At 46.7% G+C, this 23,737-nt stretch overlaps 1 protein-coding gene across 19 annotated transcripts in view; it reads right to left on the reverse strand.

Moving 5' to 3' along the window:
* Positions 1-24: 24 nt before the first annotated feature.
* Positions 25-23,737, reverse strand: part of GPATCH2L (G-patch domain containing 2 like) — a 48,584-nt gene continuing 24,871 nt past the window's right edge. For 6 of the 19 annotated variants that reach the window (XM_030559074.1, XM_030559073.1, XM_030559070.1 and 3 more), the window contains exons 9-11: positions 20,009-20,106; positions 19,303-19,346; positions 14,859-15,954 (exon numbers count right to left, since the gene is read on the reverse strand). In XM_030559074.1, coding sequence (XP_030414934.1) covers positions 15,694-15,954; positions 19,303-19,346; positions 20,009-20,106 — 403 coding nt within the window. In that variant the 3' untranslated portion in view covers positions 14,859-15,693. Of the gene's footprint in view, positions 4,760-14,858; positions 15,955-19,110; positions 19,165-19,302; positions 19,347-20,008; positions 20,120-23,737 lie in introns of those variants that run through there. The other 13 variants (XM_030559090.1, XM_030559088.1, XM_030559089.1 and 10 more) reach the window with 10 other exon arrangements.

Genomic DNA, 23,737 nt, shown 5'->3' on the forward strand with positions numbered 1-23,737 from the left:
TTGGTTTTTTGGTCTCTGCTGCTGCCTGATTGTATACTTTTGGTTCCAAATGAGGTGTGTGGTTGACCAGTCAGTCATAACTCTGGTGTTTGTAACTCTCAGGTTATACCGTACCTACTTCTTTTGGGAGGGTGGGGTGGAGTGCAGAGGGAACGACACCAAGGGACAAAGGATGAAACTAGTGGCAACCAACCAAATCCTAGCTGCCCCTATGGCAATTTCCTTTTTCATCTCATATCCACTGTGTACATGGGTCAGTAATGTCCATGATGGCATGATCCCCTGTGACTGGGAGCACAGCAGACAACTGCCTCAGTGTCATCTTTGTTCAAGGCGCTGGTAATATGCATCTCTGCACAAACTACAATCATTGAATTGTAATAGTCAATCATTCAGTGACACCAACCACAATGCCTCTTTCATTTCTTTTCCTCATGTCTGTCTTCATACCTTCTTCACCCTTTATTAAATTGTAGACACTCCAAGGCCGAAGCTGTTCTTTTAGTCTGCATTTGGTATAGCACCTAGCAAAACTGAGCCTTGATCCTTCCTGAGGCCTCCAGGAACTACAGTAAAATACATATAATAAAACAGAATTACTGAACTAGCATATGAAGGGATGTGATGGGGTGTACAAATCCTGCACTGGAAAAAAATGGCTTAAAGAGCTACTTTGGGCGTTGGCAGCCGCACTTGCAATGCATGCAGGCACTGGAGGAGGAGTTTAAAGGGGGAGCAGAGCAACTCAATCGTAGTCAGTCAGTGGAGGCAAGCAGGCCAACACTCTTAGCTCCTCTGAGGGAGTACTATGGAAGGGCCAGCTGCCTGGGGCTCCTGACTATTAAGAACCTACCTGATTTGCTGAGGGAAAAGAGACTTTGGATAGCTGCAAGATCTGGGATTTATCTTTTGATTTATTTTGCTTACATGTCTTTGCCTTGCCCTTATGTGAGAGGAGACTGGTGGGAAGCAATGTAGGGGAGCAGTGGCACAGCCCATTAGGGTGCAGGACCTTACTGCCTACCACATGGCCCTGGATTAGGACCTGGTGGAGAGGGAAGGCCTGGGTTCCCCTACCAATCCCCAGATAGGGCTGAAGGCAAAAAGTCTACACTGGGTACAAAGAAATATGGACTAGCAAGACTCTATAACCCAGACGGTCATGACTCTGGGACCTTGGCCCAGTGTGGCCTGGAACCTCTTTGCCTGACACTAAAGGTATCCTTTGTTGGACTCTGTGTATCCTGAAAGGGATGGACACAATTCATGACTTGGCCAGAGGGCTGTCATTGAAAGGGCAGACTACTGCTGTACAGGAACAACTTAACAGGGGGCACTAGGAAAGAAGACAGCCTGCTTTGTTCTAACCAGCCCCCTAGGAGGCTCATGAAGTGAGTGATCACCTTCACAAGGGAACACAGTGCGACAGAGCCGGACTTCACTTTATATAGCGTCACAAAAAAATCTTACCTGTTCTCACGGAACTGACAATAATTCTGAGCACACCATTAGATGTGCTCAAATTAGATGAAAGGCCAAGAGAGCAATGACTAAGCCATTTGGGGCAGGAACAGTCTTTGTTCTGTGTTTGAATAGGGCCCAGCACAATGAGGTCTTAATCTATGACTAGGGCACTTAAGGGCTACTATAATAAAAATAATTAATAAATTACAACATGGTGGGATAGGGCAAGAAGTTCAGTAGAGAGAGCACATGGCTTGAGTGCAAGGTCCAGTCTTATTTAACTTCTTCATTAATGCTCTAGAAAGAGGAGACAGCACATTACATTAAATCTAACTGGGAAATTGTGAATAGCAGCAAGGCAAAGAATTATAAACAAGAAGAGGTTGAAAATACAGGGCTAAAAGTAAATTCAACCTGAAAAATACAGTTACATCTAGGGAAAATCTAAAGACACAACTTATCTATAGCACTTTTCATACATAGATCTCAAAGTACCGGGCAAAGGTGAGTCAGCATTGCTATTTCCAGTTCACCACACAACTACTTCCACAGCTCATTCAGTCCTTTTGTCTCCCGATGCTACCAACACAAGTATTAATCAGTTCCAATAGCAACAGTATTTTTTGTTTTCATATTCAATATTACTCTTTAAATGGTAAGCTAGCCTAGGCAGTGGCTGTCTGTATTTCCTGTCTTAGACAGAACCAAGCACATTGTTGGCGATTAATAATTGTGTGGTATACATTTGTCCACTAAGAACATAACACTGTGAGCAATCGTCTTAAAATCTACTGGAGATCTGCAAGCTGTCAATCTTTTTTAGTCACTACTGGATGAATTCAAAATCAGTGACTTAAAAGAGATAAAGGTTTCATATGCTCCACTGCTAAGCCTTTGAGCTAGGTGGTATATTTATCAATAAGTACCTGAACTAAAACTTTTCTGAGCATCTTTCGTAAAGTTGTCATGAAGATACAGCTGTCTAGGAAGGTCAATGTGTTGCACTTGCAGACCTTTCACTAGCCATCTCGGTACTGTTAGCATGTTGGACTAAGGTTAAAGGCAGGAAATGTAACTACATAGGTCCTGCAAGGGTTCCAAATTAGCCTCTTTATTATCTTTTCTGTCTATATGACACTACAATGCTTTCAGTTCTGTCCTACAGAAAGTATCACCTACATTCCCCTTTGACCTGTACTAACTATGGTTACTTTAGCTTTTTCACATTCTTCTGGCCGTCCTTAACTTAGCTTTTGGTTTCCATGCAATATCTGATTCCCTTTTCCTGTATTTCACTCTCCCTTTTTAAGTTTCTGTTCCATCTTCCTGAAAAACATCTGTAATTCTGCTCTGTGCATCACAGCTGACAGTACACTGCATTACAACTGGCAGGACAGGACCACTGCAGAGCTGGGCTTGTGGTCCATAGATTCTCCAGGAAGCAACCAAAATTCTGTCCTCCTCACAGTTACTAAACATTCAGAACATCTCTCTCCTCCAAAAAGGTTTTCACAGTGATAAATGGCACAGTAGTTGAGCTGCTCAGATACGATGGTGATAGGAGGCATCAAATACCTATATCAACAAGACACTGGTTGCAAGATGACACTTTTTCCACAGAAGACTTCAAGTGGTCTTGCCCCTTTTTAAATAAAAGGCATCCTTGTTTTCTCACAATTACCAGGCTGTGAGATGAGCCAGTGCTGGTTTTGTAGTGTCTACTGTTCCAGGACCTTTAGCTTTGAAGATGTTTTAGCCATATGTTCCTCCCAGCTGTGGAATTCTCTTCCACCTCACATCCATCATTCCACCATTGTCATTATGATTAAATGAAGCTTTATTTCCAAAGGTACAAAAAAAAAAAAGTGTTCAAAGAGAAAGGAAAGAGATCTGAAGTGGGGGACTGAAGCTTAAAGCCACATAGTGAGGTTGGTGTGATACCATGGAACAGGTCCAAGAGAATCCTCAGAGATTTCATTATAATGCCTTGTCTCCTTCACATTCTACTTAGTTCAGTAACACTCTGTTTCTACAGCTCAAATTGCTCTTTCAGCCTTCTGAACACGTGTGCCCAGACTGAGCTTTTGGACTCCCACATCTTTCCAGATGCCTCCAGTCTCCTAACTCTTTCTAAGGCTGTGTCTACAACTACGGACCTTACAGCGGCACAGCTGTACCACTGTGGCTGCACCACTGTAAGGCCTCAAATGTAGCTGCTCTATGCCGACGGGAGAGACCTCTCCCACTGGCTCGATTAAACCACCTCCAATGAGTGGAGGTAACTATGTTGGCGGGAGAGCATTTCCCGCTGACATAGCACTGTGCACACCAGTGCTTTTGTCGGTGCAATTTGTGTAGGTCGGGGTGTCTCTCTGACCCACAAAAGTTTTGCCGACAAAGGGTTTGTCTACACTAACACTTAAGTGTAACACTGGGACTTGGCTCTGGGCTTTCGATTCCCCCGAGCCATGACTGCTCCCTTCAGAGTCTACAGACTATGATCTTTCAAGTTCCTGCTTCACTAAGGCCTGGTTTACAAATGAAAGGTTTATCAGTATAACCACATCAATTAGTGGTGTGGATTTTTACTAAAATAGTTATACTGGTACAATCCCCAGTGTGGCTGCAGTTGGTATAAAGATGATTTATACCAGTAGTTATTCCCCTTCCTGTACAGAGGTAACTATACCAGTAAAAGCATCTTTATACCAGTAAAACTACATCCACAATGGGAGTTGTACCACTTTAACAATCCCAACAGAGTTAAAGTGGCGTAGCTAAGGCCACATCTACACTATAGTGCCATAGCTGTCAGCATACGCCCATATGTAGATTCAACCTTCAGTGATGGAAGGGGTTTTTCTGTTGCTGTAGGAACATCACCTCCCCATAACAATAGTAGCTAGGTCGATGGAAGCATTGTTTTGTTGACCTAGCTGTGTCCACACCAGGGGATAGGTCAGCAGAGCTATGGCGCTCAGGGATGTGGATTTTTCACATCCTTAAGCATCACAGCTATGGCAATTTAAATTGTGTGTGTTGACCAGGCCTTAGCCTCATGGTGGGACTCAGCACCAGCTCCCTGAGGTGGGTGTCAGCTCCTGCTGCGCTGGAAGCAGGATCATTGCATTGCATAAAGTTTCCTTGTTTTATTATTTTACTGACACTTACTTCTAAAAAAACCTTTGTCCCCTTACTCACCTTGCTGCCACAAGTAGCATTCCTCAGAGAGGGGCAAGGAATCTGGACATACAATAAACTACATGACTGAGGGGAAGGGGAGGAAAGAGAACACCTGCCATAGAGAAAGAGAAACAAAACAAATCAGCTGGATCACAGCAATACTAAGAATCTTTATTTAAAACCTGAAGCAAGCTACTAATCTCTGAAAGGGATTTTACAAAAAAACAAAATCACATAACACTCCAATTCCTGGAGTCACAGCGCAAGATGTAACATGTGTCCTAAACTAAGCTTGTGGAATCCCCTACAAATCAGCAACCCTGCCCAAAGCCTGGCTGGCCCATAATTGAATTCCAGACTGCAGGTGGGGAAGGGAAAGCAGTAGCAGAAACTCATATGGTTGAGACCTCCAGCCCTTTTGGAAACATCCCATGGCAAGAGATGCTATCTACAAAGGAGGTGTCTGCTATAGTTATTTCAATAGTGGCATAAGTATGCTCAATCCTTTGGGGACAAAAGAAAATGTGTCCGTACCCTGACCTGAAGAGTTCACAATCTAAGAGCTTGATCCCACAGTCCTTGCTTGGAGCAGCAGCTCTATTTACATCAACAGGAAAATCTGAGAAATTGTTTCCACCATGCCCTCTGAGAACATGGAGTTTCAGCCTGGACCCCTCAATTGTGAGACTAGGCTGCTGATTCTATATAACAAACTACTAATGGTGAATGGTGCTAGCATCCAGGAGGGAGAGGAATGATGTAGGGTGATACAAGTGAATATAACCAGGAGTAATGAGATGAATTTAAGACAGGGAAAAATTAAGATTACTGTTAGGAAAACTCTCAGTGAGAAGCATTAGGAGGATCAACAGACTTGCAACCAAAGGAAGCTGTGAAGGATCTTTCTCTAGGGATATTGAAAACTAAAACTAAACTGGACAAAGCACTAGAAAATTCTTTTGTAGGGAACAATCCTGCATTAGCAATGAAATACTGCCTGTTTTCATACATGAACATAGATGTTGCAAACACATTTTGGGGATTTCCTAAGGTTAAAAGGAAGGTCATAAAATGTTTTCTGTTGTAACATGAGGTCAAAGTACAGAAAACGTTAAAAAGCCCTGTTTTAATAGAACTTTTCCATCTCTGATATTTATGATTCTGTATAATTATATATATTGATAGAACTATAAAATTAACATGGCACACAATAAGTGGATTAAAAACTGGCTAATTTACAGGTCTCAAATTGTAACTGTAAACAGAGAATCATCATCAAGTTGATGTGTTTCCAGCAGGGTCCCACTGGGATCGGTTCTTGGCCCTATGCTATTTAACATTTTTATTGATTTGGAAGAAAACAAAATCACTGATAAAGTTTTAAGGTGACACAAATTGGGGGGGGGGGCAGGATAAATAATGAAAACAGAGCAATCTGGATCACTTGATAAGCTGGGCGCAAACAAACAATGTGTGTTTTAATATGGTTAAATGGAAATGGATAGATCTAGGAACAAAACAAAGGCCATACTTCCAAAATAGGGGATTTTCTCCTGGGAAGGAGTGACTGTGAAAAAGATCTGGGGGTCATGGTGGATAATTAGCTGAACGTGAGCTCCCAATGTGATGAGGTGACTAAAAGAGCTAATATGATCCTGGGATGCATAAACAGGAAACTCTCAAGTAGCAGAGAGGTCACTTTACCTCTGTATTTGGCACTGCTGCAACTGCTGCTGAAATACTGTGTCCAGTTCTGGTGTCCACAATTCAAGAAAGATAAGACGGTTACTCACCTTTGTAACTATTGTTCCTTGAGATGTCTTGCTCATATCCATTCCAGTTAGGTGTGCGCGCGCCGTGTGCACGTTCGTCGGAGACTTTTTACCCTAGCAACACTCGGTGGGCCTGCAGGTCATCCCCTGGAGTGGCGCCGGTATGGCGCCTGATATATACCCCTGCTGGCCTGCCCACTCCTCAGTTCCTTCTTGCCGGCTACTCCAACAGTGGGGAAGGAGGGCGGGTGTGGAATGGATATGAGCAACACATCTCGAAGAACAACAGTTACAAAGGTGAGTAACCGTCTTTTCTTCTTCGAGTGCTTGCTCATATCCATTCCAATTAGGTGATTCCCAAGCCTTACCTAGGCAGTGGGATCGGAGCGAGACATTGCGGAATGTAAAACCGCTGCGCCGAAGGCAGCATCGTCTCTAGCCTGCTGGACCAGTGCATAGTGTGATGCAAAGGTGTGTACGGAAGACCAGGTGGCCGCGCGGCAGATTTCCTGTATGGGGACATGGGCCAAAAACGTAGTAGATGAAGCTTGAGCCCGGGTAGAATGGGCGGTAAGAGGACCCATCGGAACATGGGCCAAGTCGTAACATGCCCGAATGCAGGATGTCACCCAGGATGTGAGACGCTGGGAGGAGATTGCCATGCCCTTCATGCGTTCCGCCACTGCCACAAACAATTGAGGTGAACAGCGGAAGGGTTTGGTCCTCTCAATGTAGAAAGCGAGAGCCCTTCGGACATCTAAAGAATGGAGCTGTTGCTCCCGTCTGGAGGAATGTGGCTTTGGGCAAAAGACTGGCAGGAAGATGTCCTGGTTAATATGAAAGGCGGAGACAACCTTAGGGAGGAACGCCGGGTGTGGTCGCAGCTGTACCTTGTCCTTATGGAATACAGTATATGGAGGGTCCATAGTCAGTGCCCGAAGCTCCGAGACTCGTCTAGCCGAGGTGATAGCGACTAGAAAGGCCACTTTCCAGGACAGGTACAGCAGCGAGCATGTGGCTAAAGGTTCGAAGGGGGGCGCCATGAGCCTGGTTAAGACAAGGTTCAGGTCCCAAGTAGGGGTAGGCCATTTGACCTGAGGGTATAGTCGCTCCAAGCCCTTGATGAATCTTGACACCATAGGGTGGGAAAAAACTGACTTGCCAGCTTCGCCTGGATGGAAGGTGGATATAGCCGCGAGATGTACCCGTAGAGAGGAGATCGCCAAACCCTGCTGCTTGAGAGACCACACGTAGTCCAGAATAGTGAGGACTACTAAGGAATGTGGAGAATGGCCATCCTGGTTGCACCAGTGGCAGAAGCGCTTCCATTTCGCGAGGTAGGTTGAACGCGTGGAAGGCTTCCTGCTGCCCAGCAACACTTGTTGTACTGCTGCGGAACAGCACAACTCCGACTGGCTTAACCAGCCAGGAGCCATGCAGTCAGATGGAGGGACTGTAGGTCCGAATGGCGCATCCTGCCGAAGTCTTGTGTGATCAGATCCAGCCAAAGAGGCAGGGGAATTGGGTCTGCCAGGGACAGGTCGAGCAGCATGGTGTACCAGGGCTGCCGCGGCCAAGCCGGAGCGATCAGGATGAGGCGGGCTCTGTCTCTCCGGATCTTGATCAGGACTTGGTGGACGAGAGGAAAGGCTGGAAAGGCGTAACAAAGACGTCCCGTCCACAGGATCAGGAACGCGTCCGACAAGAAGCCCGGGGAGCGACCCTGTAGAGAGCAGAACACCTGGCATTTCCTGTTCGATCTGGAGGCGAACAGGTCTATTCGGGGAAACCCCCACCTCCGGAAAATCAAATAAAGGACGTCTGGACAGATGGACCATTCGTGAGATAGAAAGGATCTGCTCAGGTGATCCGCGAGGGTTTTCCGTACTCCCGGGAGAAAGGAGGCCACTAGATGTATAGAGTGGGCTATACAAAAGTCCCACAGGCGTATTGCTTCCTGACACAGCGGGGAGGACCGAGTCCCACCCTGCTTGTTGATGTAATACATGGCCGTTGTGTTGTCTGTGAACACCGCAACATAACGGCCGTGTAAATGGCGTTGAAACGTTTGGCATGCCAATTGGACTGCCTGCAGCTCGCGCACATTGATGTGGAGCATTAGCTCCCTTGGCGACCAGAGACCCTGTGTGCGCAGGGTCCCCAGGTGGGCACCCCAGCCCAGTGATGACGCGTCCGTTGTCAGGGACACGGACATTCAGTGGAATCGTTATGATTGTGTCTATGGCGTCCCTGCCTGGCCGATAGACCGACGCGAGCCAGGTCTGCAGCGGGCGCATGCGCAGTCTTGCATGCCTCGTGACGAAGGTGCATGCCGCCATGTGCCCCAGGAGAGTGAGGCAAGTTTGAGCAGAAGTGGTCGGAAAGGCTTGTAGACCTTTGACCAGGGAAACTATGGCTTGGAACCGGTGCAGGGGTAAACTGGCTGTCGCAAGGTTGGAGTCCAGCATTGCCCTGATGAACTCTCTCCTCTGTGTAGGCACCAGAGTGGACTTGTCTGGGTTGATGGTCAAGCCTAGACTCACAAACAGCTCCCTGATGATGGCGACGTGGCCGATCACCTGCACCTCCGAAGTGCCTCGGATAAGCCAGTCGTCGAGGTAAGGGAAGACGTGAATACGACGACAGCGCAGGGAAGCAGCGACGACCGCCATACATTTGGTGAATACCCAAGGGGCTGAGAAGAGACCAAAGGGGAGGACAGTAAATTGGTAGTGATCCTGATTTACCACAAAGCGCAGATACCTCCTGTGCGGAGGAAAAATTGCAATGTGGAAGTATGCGTCCTTCATGTCGAGAGCGGCGTACCAATCTCCGGGATCCAGGGAAGGAATGATGGTTCCTAAGGATACCATGCGGAACTTAAACTTTTTGATGAATTTGTTCAGTCCTCGGAGGTCCAGGATGGGTCGGAGGCCCCTTTTGACTTGGGGATTAAGAAATACTGGGAATAAAACCCCTTGCCCCTTAATTCCTCCGGCACCTCCTCTATAGCTCCAATGAATAGGAGCTTGCGAACCTCCTGGATGATAAGTTGCTCGTGAGATGGGTCCCTGAAGAGGGACAAGGAGGGAGGATGGGAGGGGGGTGGAGAAATAAACTGAAGACGGTATCCAAACTCCACCGTGCGCAGGACCCAACGATCCAAGGTCAGTTGGGACCACACCGGCAGGAAGGGGTGGAGGCGGTTGAGAAAATGAAGAGGAACCAGGGAGGGGATTGGTATACTGCTCTCGGGCGCACCCTCAAAAGTTTGCTTTGGGTCCCTGCGGTGGTTTGGCGGACCCAGAATTGTTACCTCCTTGAGAACCAGACTGACGTCTGCGGTTCGGGCGGCCTCGTCTCCCGATAAAATCCTGTCTGGGTCGAGGTGGGGGGTAAGGGCGCTGAGGTTGTGGGCGGAATGGCCGTCTCTGAGTCTGGGGTGTGTGCATTCCCAGTGAACGCATGATAACCTGGTTATCCTTCAGACTCTGTAGCCTGGGATCTGTTTTCTCAGAGAAAAGACCCTGCCCGGCGAATGGCAGGTCTTGGATCGTATACTGCAACTCGGGCGGTAGTCCGGAAGCCTGAAGCCACAATATTCGACACATGGCTACACCAGACGCTAGCGTTCTGGCTGCCGAATCTGTGGCATCTAAGGACGCTTGCAGTGTGGTCCTGGCGACCCTCTTCCCCTCTTCCAGGAGAGCTGAAAATTCCTGGCGTGAGTCCTGGGGAACTAATTCAGTGAACTTGCCGACAGCCTCCAAGGTGTTGTAGCTATATCGGCTCAAGAGGGCCTGCTGGTTCGCCACATAGAGCTGAAGGCCTCCCGCAGAGTAAATCTTGCGGCCCAGCAAGTCCATGCACCTGGCTTCTCTGGATTTTGGCACAGGAGCTTGCTGGCCGTGGCGCTCCCGCTCGTTGACTGATTGTACCACCAACGAGCAGGGGGCGGGGTGTACGTAGAGGTACTCATACCCCTTGGATGGCACCATATATTTTCTTTCCACTCCGCAGGCTGTGGGTGGGATGGAGGCCGGAGGCTGCCATATGGTGTCCGCCTTTGCTTGGATGGATTTGATGAAGGGGAGGGCCACCCTGGTCGGCGCTTCTGCAGAAAGTATGCTGACACCGGGTCCTTCACTTCAGGAACTTCCTCTACAGGAAGGTTTATATTTTGGGCAACGCGCCGCAGAAGGTCCTGATGTGCCCGGAGATCAATCGGCGGGGGCCCCAATGATGATGTGCCCGCTACCGCCTCCTCTGGGGAAGAGGAAGAAGATAACCCAGGGAGGAGTGGTTCTTGTACGGAAGCATCGTCCTGAGGGACCTCCGTCTTTGGGACATCCTGCTGTGCCAGGGGATGTGCAGGGTCTTCCTCCATACCCAAGGGGGGAGGCTGGCTGACTGTGGCCTCTGGTGCACGGTGCTCTGAATGGCTGGAGCGTGCTGGGCCCAATGGCTCGCCCTGGGCTTGGTGGTAGGCCCAAGGTGTCCAAAAGGGCCACTGCGGTAGTCCATGGTCCAGGTGGGCCTGTGCATCAGAACCCCCGTAGGAGGCGCTGTCCGCGTGTGGAGAGGCGGACGAGTGACGTGAAGGCCACGGAGGAGCTGACGATGACTGTGCCAGGCCTCTGCGCCCATAGATTTCGCCTCTGCGCGGTGCTGGTGAGCGGTACCGGGAGTCGTGGCGGTATCTCGATCGGGACCAGGACCTGCTACCAGCTCGGTGCCGGGAGGTCGACCGGTGCCGTGTGCTGTCGTGCCGGGAACGGCTGTGGTAGGAGCGTCGGTGCCGCGATCTGGACCGGTGCCGGGAGTAGTACGACGGCGACCGGGATCTCAAGCGGTGTCACGAGTACGACGGTGCCGCGGGGAACGGTACCGGGACTGCGAGCGGCGCCAGGATCTTGAGCGACGACGCTGAGAGTAGTCTCTCGATCTGGAGCGGGACCGACGGCGCTCGGTAGTGCCCGGTGAACGCGGCCGCACCATGGTGGGCTTGCCCATCGACTGAATAACCCGCACCGGCGGTGCCGGGGGTTGGGGCAGTTCGGGCTCTGTGAGAGCGATGAGGTCGCGTGCCACGGAGAAGGTCTCCAGTGTGGAGGGCGCAACGAGCTCAACCGCAGGTCGTGCTGGGAAGCTGAGAGGCATCGGACTCAATGGCTCCTGAGGAGCTGGAATGGACGGTGCGGCGGTACTCGGTGCCGCAGCAGATGACGGTGCCGGGCGGTCTGGTTTGGAAGTACGCTCCGACTGCGGTGCAGTTGTAGGTGCCGCAGGAGCCTTGTGCTTCTTGCTCCTCCGGCTGGGGTGTTGGGCCGGTGAAGGGCGGGGAAGCGAAGTCCCTGTTGGTGCCGGGCTGTCCGGAGCGAAGGAAACGCTTGGTCCCGGTGCCGACGATGGGGGAGTCAGCGCTGCCTCCATCAAGAGCTGCTTTAAGCAACTGTCCCGCTCTTTCTTTGTCCGGGGCTTAAACGCCTTGCAGATCCGGCACTTGTCCGCAAGGTGGGACTCTCCTAGGCACCTCAGACAGGAGTCGTGCGGATCTCCTGTGGGCACCGGCCAATGACAGGCCGCACAAGGTTTGAAACCCGGTGAACCGGGCATGGGTCCCGATACCGGGGGGGGTGAAACGCTAGGGAGGTGGAGAACAGCTAGCCGTGCTCCACAGTTCCAACGACCGACACGGGCGGTAAGAAGGAACTGAGGAGCGGGCAGGCCAGCAGGGGTATATATCAGGCGCCATACCAGCGCCACTCCAGGGGGCGACCTGCCAGCCCACCGAGTGTTGCTAGGGTATAAAGTCTCCGACGAACATGCACGCAGCGCGCGCACACCTAATTGGAATGGATATGAGCAAGCACTCGAAGAAGAAATTGATAAATCGGAGAGGGCTCAGGGAAGAGCCATGAGAAGGACTGAAGCATTAGAAAACAGGCCTGATACTGAAATTCTCCAGGAGCTCAATCTAGTTAGCTTAATGAACAGAAGGTTAAAGGGCGATTTGATTATAGTCCAAGTATCGACATGGGGAACAAATATTTAATGGGCTCCTTCAATCTTGCAGAGAAAGGTATAAACACGATCCAATGGCTGGACCTGAAGCTAGACATATTCAAACTAGAAATAACATAAAATTTTTTAACAGTCAGTAATTAACCACTGGAACAACTTTCAGAGTGTGTTTTGTTAGGGTAGGTGGCCTGTCTAAATTCTTCTAATGGTATTCATCATTGAAGTATGTAAGCTTCTTCCAAGAGAGAAACAGGAACCACAGTAGGACACCGGTCTAATTCTCTTTCATGAGGAAGCCAGGGACATGGTTTAGGCTTGTGCTTTAAAATGATGACTACAACTGTTCATGGAAAGAAAGATTTATGGAATTGAAAAAAGGGACTATGGGACAACTGCACAGCTAACCTGCAGTTAGCTGCAACCCACTATTGGATTATCAACAAATGAAGGGAATAGGAGTGACATCATCTACTCTCAGCTCCCCAATACTCACAGCTCCTCACTCTAATACATGTCCCGTGCCTGTGCTCGCCCTTGCATTAAACAGTGTCTAACATTTCCATTCATCTCTCCATTGAAACAACATCTTCTATAACCAAGAAGCAAATTAGCAGCTGGATGGAGTTTATCTCCTGCTTTGCCCACAAGAAGTGAAATAATAAAAAAGCAAAGTTATTTCCCAATTATGTTTTCTCAGTGTCTCATCTTCTCTGTACGGGTTTTAGATCACAGGCTCTTCATGACAGAGTCTGTCTTTGTTACTTGTTAAGCACTACAGACTTGGTTTTGTACAAAGCACAAAAATAAGAATGTAAAGACACTAACTTCATCTGAACATTTCTTTCCCCACAAATCCCTTGTAATTGCTCATAGATAATCCAAACTAGCCTTTAAACTCTGTGCCCCTGTACAAGGGTAACAAGGCTCTCCCTCTAAGGAATTTCAATATGTATAAGAAAGATGCATGAGATTTTTCAGAGGGATTTATGTGGGCAGAGCTGAGATTTTCCTTGGGACACAAAACATAAATCCAATTTGGGTCTCTCCCCAAGAGTAAATAGGTATTAGTGGATAAGACATGGGCACTGTGTCTAATGTAACTATTCATCATTCATGATTTAGATTGTTCAAGAGTGTTTTGTTTGATTTTGTAACTTACTTTTTGTGTTATGTTATGGGTCTTCATGGCTGGCCATTTAATTTTAAAATTTTAACACAATGAAATATTTAAAAACAATTAAAACATTTTCTGATATGCTCATAATCAAATCTACCCCTCACTCATTTGATTTATAGGTCATAGAGAGCAAAGCAAGGGAAACGTGCAAATCCATCATCTACATCTAGGGATGCAAGTTCCACCCCTATGTTAAAAATTTATTTTTGTTCTTAATGAAAGGTCCCATCTGGAGCTCCACCCACTCAGCCAACCAGTAGGTTTTGTAATGACAAGGGCCACCTGTTTGTAAACACTCAAGAGCTCACAAGGCAAGTAGGGTTGTCAAGCAAGCATGGCATGGTTCCTTTTGTATACAATATCCAGCCACATCTTCTATATATGTAACCCAGAGTGATGCTGTAGAGAGGTCTTTCAAGAGATAGGGAAACAAGCACAGTACAACGAGGGATACAGGAAAAGAGAAAGCAGGAGAGACCCCCTCTCATCAATACTGCAAACTGAAGAGCAATCAGAGATAAAGGGAAAGGGTTGTGGGGAGAAAAGAACCCTCCCCAATATACTGCAGAGCAAATGCCATCAGGGATGCAAGGAAAGGTGGAGAATGCAAACCCTTCCTATATATACCATAGAGCAGAGTACAACTGGAAATCCAGGGACACCCTCCCATATATACTACAGAGCAGAGTACAATCAGTGATAGAGGGAGACCCCTTCCATGTATACTCTGAGATAGAGAGGAACCTCACTTATATATACTTCAGAACACTAACCTTTGAGGAAGACAGGGAGAATGTGAGACAGGGAAGTGGTTCAGTCTTTAGAGAGTGCTTTGAACTCAGATAATACCCTATGTAACTTTTAGTACACAGTCAGACATGGACTTCAACCTCAAGTGTCCTCAGGATTGCTTACAGTAGCTTCTGAAGCTGGATGCCCATGGATAGTATTCCAATATTTCCTCTCTGTAATCTCCTCAATGAAGACTTCTCAGAGGATATTTTAGGGCAGGGGTCGGCAACCTTTCAGAAGTGGTGTGCCGAGTCTTCATTTATTCTCTCTAATGTAAGGTTTCACATGCCAGTAATACATTGTAACGTTTTTAGAAGGGCTCTTTCTATAAGTCTATACTTTAGTTATATATTACTGCTGTATGTAAATAAGGTTTTTAAAATGTTTAAGAAGTTTCATTTAAAATTAAATTAAACTGCAGAGCCCCCCAGGCCAGTGGCCAGGACCTGGGCAGTGGGAGTGCCATTGAAAATCAGCTCACGTGCCGCCTTCAGCACACGTGCCATAGGTTGTCTACCCCTGTTTTAGGGCAACTTGATCCAAGCTTCCTCTCATAACCCCAGACTGCACATTTTTGTCTAATTAGTTCTGCCAACCCCTTGTCCAGCAGGACAAATGGAGAGGATGAGGAATAAGGAAAGAATACTGCAATTCACAGGGCAAGACTAAAGAGATTTCAAACCAGGAAAGACAAAAAGCGCTGAAGGACCATGCTGATAGTGAGCCACTGGCAATTCCTGACAGGACAAGCACCACATTTGTTTAATTAGAAACATCATCTTGGCTGCCAAGTCCCTTAGTGAGAGACCTATAGGTGTTTTGCTAATACAGAATTCAAGTCCCACATTTCAAACCTTGTTTGCACTCGCTGTTCCCCTCCTCCTCCCCTGACCAGGGATCCTAAGATGGCCTTTGTTTCTGTCCTTATGCTTGCCAAAGACAGATTCTTGCCTCTGCAGAACCACAGTAGGACTTTCTCCTGTTATATTCAACTCTTTGCAACAAACAATATGCCCAAGTGGTGACCAGCTTCATAACAAAGACCAACACCTGCAAACCCACAAGGCTCTGTACACATCCCAGCAGATAACAACAGGTGCTGGGACAGGAGATGAGTGCATAATAAGTACTCACAGCAATAGCAGGAATGCTTTAAAAAAGCTGCACCCCAACACCACCAGTTACTTTTTACACAGATTCACAAACATGATTTGGGATGTGTGAGGCACACACCTCAGTCTGGAGGATGGTGAACATCACGCACCAACACTGATGAGATGGTTATTGCCAAATGAGACGTTCAGTGCTGATATACTTCCAAGTCCAACATTTCATAAATGCAAACAGCTCCGAGTAGAGACACCTCCATCTAGCTGTATCCAGAGCCCTTCTCTTGTGGTGTTTTAAAGAAGTTAGCTGACGAAGCAGCAGTGGATTTCTCTGCTGCCCGGGTTCTGCCCGTCCAGTCAGAGCTCTGGGACCTCTGGGACTGTGTCGCTGGCAGGGATGAGTCTGCTGCATCCATGTGGACAGGTAAAGCTGCTGGAACACAAAACAGTAGGAGGAAAAGGAGAATGTGGAGACAGAGGAGCAGAGGACAGGAGAAAAGAAAGTTAAAACTGGTAACCTCATAAGCAACCTAAGCACTAATAATAGATTTCTGTATGTTATTCTAGCGGCTACCAGAAGATCTAGAGAAGTGAATCTCCCTTTTCCATACTAGAACCTCTCTCCCATTTAGCAATGTGTGTAGGGAAACGAGGTCACAATCCCAATACCTGTTTGTGACCCCCAAGTTGAGAAATCCTGACCCAGAGCATCTCTTCTGCAGGTCTTTTTTTAAAATTCAAGTTTGAATAGCTTGGATGAAAGAGGATAATTTAATTAGCACCAGAGAGAGTGAAAATAAGCTTTATGCGCTACAGAATAATGTATCCTGGGCAAGCAGAATTGTTTTAGCATGAGGGACAGGGTGGAGTGATCCTGTGAGCTCTGTAAGGATAGACCCACAAACGAAAGGCAGTGATGTTCTGGTGTCCAAATAGAGAATGGTACAGATAAAGCAAGTGCACTGTGAACTGCTGCATGAACTCAGTAGGGTAGACAGTGTATCACAAACAGCTACAAAGATGGGGCAAGACAGACCAGAGTAGAACTCATTTGCAAACTCCTAAACCAAACACTTCTTCAAGTTGGACCAGCCTGGAACAGGTCAAAGTCTCCATACCTAAGCTCAATGGTCACCTAATGTCTGGACTGGATTGCAGCCAGCAGTTTAGAGGTAAAATGCTCCATATCCTGTTCCCAATCTCCATCTTTTGAGTCAACCAGTCCCCATTAACAGAACCTGACAGGATGAATAATTGTTTAGAGGAATAAACTAAATGATACATTATTTCATTTGTTAGTATCTAAGAGAAGTTACAGTTTCATTCTGCTTCTGTCTTTTGTACAGCACCAAGTATACAGCCAATACTTAAACATTCTCACAACAGAAGAGAATTGTTCACATCTCTTTTGCATTCAGCCAAGCTACAGAAGACCATCTGGGACGTCCAATCTGATACACTCCATTACAAACATCTCCTGACTCCTATGGCTACCTGTTCTAGCCAGAATGTGTGTTTAAAACATGACAGAATTCCCATCTGCTACTCTGCTTTCTAGCTGGAAAGCCCTGGCTTTAAGTCTCAGCCTTTCTGAGCAAAAAGGACTGCCCAGCACATTTCTGAAGACAAGAGTCACTTTCTGAGGCACTGAAGTCTCCTTCTGAATTCCTTCCTGTTGTAAGTTCTCAAGAGTTCTGGGGAAAATGCCCAAATCTCTCTTCTCCAGTGACATCTATTTTAGCAGTAGTCGCTAATCCAGTTTGCCTCAGGCAGCAGCGCTGTTACTGGAAATTTTCTGCTCCGACAATGTGATATAGATTTGGATGCTCCCCTTAGCTTATTGGGTACATCCAGGCATGCCTTTGAATATAGGTCTCTCTGATAGAACAAGTGTTATCAGACACTATTTACTGGGGATCAAGGGCATAATTAACTTAGCTAGCCTGTTAGGTTACCAAATAAATGGAGTCCCAGGTCTCTCCTTTCATTCCTGACACTGGAAAGGAGTGAGTGTGCGCATCTCACACAGCCTTTAACAACATCTGCTGAATTCAGTCAAATTCAACTTAAAACTCTGTGTGGATGGGGGAGGGTCTGACTGGGGAAGATTTGTAGCTGCATGTTTAAGAAAGAAGCTAAATTCATCACAATGACAAGGGAGAGATTTGAGCTATTTATTCTTTTAGGAAAATCCTATAAAGAATGACACGAGGAAGCCTCTATCTGCAGTCTTGTTCATCACACTGGTGAGGAGTCCGATAACAGATGTATGCAGAAGCGTGATTTAGTGCCAGGAGCTGGCCCCTGATGTGTATTAATACAGCTGCAAAGCGGAACAAGCCCCTCTTCATCACTCATCTCTATAAAAGACGTGGAATTCGAGATGGCCCGATGTTAGGCAGAGCAAGCCCATTTGTTCTGCTGACTGATGGAGCCAGCTTAGGCTGTGTCCTTCACCTCCATGGGGCACTCAGGTTGCAAAAAAAGGAGCTCAATGAAGCAGGACCTGGTCAACAAGTGAGACGAGAGTAGTTGGATTCAGCCAAAGAGCTATTTAAAGCAGAAGTCTGGCACTGTACATGTGCCTGTTGCCTACTCTCATTTATGGGCCTCAATTCTAATTCACCTCAGAACTTTATAGTTCATTGAAGGAATAGGGTTCCTCAAAGAGACATCTGTAGTGAGAGAAAGTGAGGCTGCCAAACTAACCCAAGGAAGGGGAAACCCTGGTTAATAACATGACAGTAACTAGTGAGAGTGCACGAGAGAGGGAGGAAGTCTGATTATCTTTGTGTTATCTTATAAACACAAGGCTGGATTAAATTGTTTAAGTGTTTTGGGATCTATTTTGATGAAAGCAGCCATAGAAATGGAAGATCAGTCTATAGAAACAGAGCAGTAATACACCACAAAAGTAACATTCTGGCAGGAAGAACCATGGAAAGCAGCAGAAGCATAAAACATAATGATAGGACAATAATTCCCATCAAGAACTCTATATACCCCAAGAATGATCATAATTAGCTATTCAGATACATTTCTATACATCCTTCCACACTAGGAATCTGATTATCCTGTAACAACATTCAAGGCCACCAATGGACCTCCTAAATCCAAGAATATCAGCAAACAGACTTTTGCCAGCAAGAAGCAAACTGACACTCTTCATTTGCTTACCAGTCACACTTTTTCTGTCCCTGTGAAACAAGCACAGAGATCCCTCTGGATACACACTGACTAGACATATAACTTGAACTGTATTTACTGCATGATTTCCTTCCAGCTCCGTTATTCTTAATCTCCCATAACCCCCCAGAAAAGGCACTGACATGATTCCACCCACCCATTGGTGGTTCCTCTGGTCTTTTCCAGTTGTTTCCTGGATCTGACCTGGATCTTTGCTCTTGGCAACCCACCTTCTTGCTGCTGATTCATGACACAAAAATTTAGTCACAAGCTACCAGAGGAACATGAGTCACATAGAAATTGCATGTTGGGATTAAAAAGTTTCCAGGAGTGAACTCACTTTACGCAGGTATCTCCCTACTCTCCTAAAAACCAATTTGATCCTCAGATTTATACCCATTTCACACCTGAGTCACTTTCAAAACCCTAAAAAAGTCACCTCTGAGGTATAATCCACCTGGAAAAAAAGCCAGAATTCTAGATGTTACACTCCTGGAGCAAGAAGGGGAACAGGGGCCATTACCACTTGCAGTGGTAAATGGCTCTAGGTGGAGTTGGCATTACCAGTATGGATATTGAGAGGTGAGCCACTAACCTTAGCAAGAATTAGGCTCTTACGGCAAAGGGTCCAGAGATCTCCTTAAGAGAGGGAAGCAAAACACAAGTTCATACCAGGCATCGTGAAAGAGATCTGGGAAGTACAGGGGCTCATCTCCTCATCACTATGGGATTGCATGGCTTAATTTTAGAACTGTGGAAATAATGGCTTATGCAGCAGCAGCACTGAATACTGACACTGCAAGTCCTTGCAATGTGAATGATACTAACTCATAATGGGTGCACCTTCATATACTCATTCATTAGGCCACTCTTTGTTGCTGTGCAAAATGCAAGCCACTTACAGCCATAACTCACTATCACCTCACTTGTGTTTCATTTAACTTTAATCCTCAATATTCCTGCAAATATTGTGCTATTTTCAGACAGTCTTCCCCCTCTTTCCAACTTAGGAATTCCTACCTTAGACCTCCACACCAAGATTTTCAAGTGACTAGTGATTTTTGGGTGCCCAACTTAAAATACCTTCAAAAGGCATGGTATTCAGAGGGTGAATGCTTCAGACTTTCTGGAAAAATCAAGGCCCTTTAAGGCATCACAAGTTGGGGATCCAAAAACCAAAGCACCAAATATCACTAGCCACTTTTGAAACTATTGGTTCCAGTGTTTTGCCTATGCCAGAATGTCCCCTCAGGACAAGTGACGGTGCACAGACCAGGGATGCTAGGGTTAAATCAAGTTACCTGAAGTAGGGCTGGAAAGAGAGGCTGCAGCTGCTGCTGGCTTTCGTTTCCTCTTGATATCCCTTGAGCAGGGCGGTCCCAGGTGTATATTTGTCTGTCTGGGGAGGAAAACTGAAATATTAAAAAGATTGTCCTGATATCACTTTATCAGGAAGAGACACTGACCACTAAGCCTTAACACTACCTGGCTAGCTTCTATCCACCTGCTTGCTGCCTGGGTAAAGACACAGCCTCTAGAAGCAGCAGCAACTCATTCACATCCCTCACTGCCTCCATAACCTATGGTCAAAACTTTGTTTCATCCTCAAGCTCAGGGACCAGATCCAAGATATGAGCTGGGGCAGCAGATTAATTTTCCCAAAACGTAGGCTGTTCTTCAAAGGCTCTGAGATAGTTAATAAAATCATTGCACAGGCAGGGATGGGACTGAACAGGTACTTAGTGGATGAAGTATCAGCATTTCTGTGGGGCCCTATCACTTTCTGCAGAATGTAAATTTTCATTAAAAAGTAAGGCAACTTTTCTTGCCCCTATGGTTATGAAAATAGCTCTGCACTCACATCACATTTAGAATGTTATTATCTTGGGGTGTGCCTAAACTACACATTTTTTCATCTTTTTTTGGCACAAATACATAAGTGCTTAAGCTGGTGCAGCTGTAAATCAGGTTCCTGTGTTTTCAACACTGTATTATGCAATTGTGCTGAAAACACCAGAGCTTGGTCCATGTTAGCACATACATCATTTTGTAATGCAGCCTTACTGAGCCAATGCATAGGCTGAAATAGTTTAAAAGCCTGAACTGCCCATTCATATAAGCTTATGTGAACTCTGAAGCCTAATGATAACAGTTTCTATGGCACCAATTTGACTGTTTATCACTTTAGAAAAAACATTCTATTATTATGGATCACAGTGGACCTGGGATTTTGGATGAAGTTTGAACAGAGTACTGTCATCTAATCCCTCCCACCAGCACTGACCTCTGCTCATAAGAAGAAATATCAAGAAGTTTAATTCAGAAAATACATTCTCAGCAGTAGTTTGAGGAGACCCACCCAAACAATCCAGAATGAATAAGGAAGAATAACTTAACAGTGAAATTGAGTTCAAGTTCCTGCTCTGCCACAGACTTCCTGTGTCACTTAGGGCTTGTCTACACTGCCCCACAGTTCAGACTACAGGGGTGTGAATAGCAGTGCTGTAACTCCCCCAATTGGGTGCTGCGAGTGTAAACTAAAAGGTTCCTCACTGACAATAATGTAGAGCAGGATTTCTCAACCCACAGGTCAGGTCCCAAAATTGAATTGCCAGAATGCTTCAAAGGGTTGCGTGGCAGCTCCTGTCCCACAGGGCTGGCTAGGCTCACATCTCTGTTCCAGACACTGCAACCTCTGGGTCCCAGCACCACTCAGGTTTGGCCCAGACATCATGACGATAGGAGTGCAGATAGGCCAAATTTGAGTGAGGTCACAACTCCACTCACACAAATTTGGACCAGTTAGGTGGGCAGGGCCAAACCTAAGCGGTGCTGCAAACCCAGAGGTTGCAATGCCCAGAGCAGAGAGCCAGCCCCAGCTAGCTCCACAGTACAGGAGCTGAAGGAACCGCCACTGTGGGGTGAGTACAGGGCAGGACCCAACCGAAACTACCTCAGGGCCTCCATGCCCAGTCTATTCACTGGGTCCTGACAGGCCATAAACATTTATAAATGGGTCCTGAGCCCAAAAAGGTTGAGAACCACTGAGGTAGAAGATTATGTTAATGTGAACTAGCAACCTTTTAGTTTGCAGCCGTAGTGTGCACACAGGCGAGCTGTAGCACAGCACTTAGGTGAGCACTCAGGGGCAGCGGGTGAAGCTGCCCCTTGAGGAGGCTAGCCCCCTGCCACACTTCTTCTGTCCAAGGCCATGCCCCTGCTTCCTGCTCTCAGGATCCCAGGACCCCAGATGCAGGAGGGAAGTCGGGGCAGGCAGTGGCTGAGACTTTGGTCAGGGCCACGGGGGGTGAGAGGGAGGAAGAAGGGAGAAGCCTGTAAGCACCAATCCCAGAGCCCCTCCCATGTTCCACCCCTTCCGCCTGCTGCCCCACCCATGGCCCCACCCCATTCCCTTTCCCTGAAGCCCCACCCCCGTTCTGACCTCAGCCCCACCCTGTTCTGCCCCTTCCATCTCTACCCCCAAAGTGCTCTCACTATGGCCTCAAGACCCGAAAAGCGGCTGGGAGCGAGAGCTCTACCAGTGGCGGAAGGAGATTTTTCAAGGGGTCCCAAATTGGTCGGGCTGCCTGGGCATGGGCCCCGTGGGGTAATCCGCCCCTGCCCCTACCCCGCCAGCGACGCAAGGTTTGGGGAGGCTTAGCCTCCACTAGTCTCCTGTCAGGGTGCCCTCCCCACTCTGAACTCTGGGGTACAGACGTGGGGACCCGCATTAAAAGCCCCCCTAAGCTTATTTCTACCAGCTTAGGTTAAAAACTTCCTCGAGGCACAAATCCTTTCCTTGTCTTTGGACAGTACTGCTGCCACCACCAAGTGATTTAGACAAAGATTCAGGAAAAGGACCACTTGCAGTTCCTATTTCCCCAAAATATCCCCAGCCACTTCACTCTCGTTCCTGGGAAGACTTGAGAATAGTATATCAACTAATTGCCTTTAATAAAAATACAGACCAGGCCCTTTATTTTTAGGGCACTAAAATCGATCAGGTCCTTAAAAGAAGAACTTTATTATAAAGAAAAAAGTAAAAGAAGCACCTCTGTAAAATCAGGATGGAAGGTAATTTTACAGGGTGATAAAAAGATTTAAAACACAGAGGATTCCCTTCTAAGCTCAACTTCAAAGTTACAAAAACAGGAATAAACTTCCCTCTTAGCACAGGGAAAATTCACAAACTAAAACAAAATATAATCTAACGCATTTCCTTGCTTTTACTTACAATTCCTGTAATTTTAGATGTATTATTTTAAGGTATCTTTTCAAGAGATGGGTTACCTGCTTGGTCTCTCTCTCTCTCTATCCAGCGGGAACAAACAAAAAGAGGACACCCCCCCACCCAATTTGAAAGTATCTTCTTTTCCCATTGGTCCTTCTGGTCAGGCCAACTCGGTTAACTGAACTGATTAACCCCTTACAAGTTAAATGACTTTGTACCTCTGTCTGTACCTCTGACTAGGAGTGATTTTATGTTACTGCATGCATAAAGGTTGATACCCTTCCCTTTATATTTATGACACCTCCATACGTGCCACCTTGTGCACATTGCTATCCACAGCCCCATAACCCAAACTGTGGGGCAGCGCAGAAAGCCTAAATCTCTCTCTGCCTTTGCTCCCTGTCTGTAAAACAGGAATAACAGCACTTCCTATCTCACAGAGGTGTGGAGAAAAATTACATTAAAGATTGTGAGGCATTCAAATACTACAGTAATGGAAGCCCTGTAAGTACCTAAGATATAATGAAAGCTTGCATTTCTTTCAGATCCTCATGCTTTTACAGCTGGTATTTCTATAATTATTTTTTCTAGCGATTTAATAACTATGCTTTTCATCCCTAGGGTCATGGGTTCCAGTCTCTTGTAGGTCATCAGGGAAATGAGGTTCGTGCTTTCATATTTCCAACTGAGTGTTTGTTCATTTAGAAATATGTTTGCTCATAATGTGTTCACACAGTTTGTGAATGTGAGCTCATAGGAATCCAGGACTGGATGCTGCAACTCAACTCTCAACAGCATC

Source organism: Gopherus evgoodei, chromosome 4 (assembly GCF_007399415.2).
Source record: "Gopherus evgoodei ecotype Sinaloan lineage chromosome 4, rGopEvg1_v1.p, whole genome shotgun sequence".
In the NCBI taxonomy this organism is placed as follows: Eukaryota; Metazoa; Chordata; order Testudines; family Testudinidae; genus Gopherus; species Gopherus evgoodei.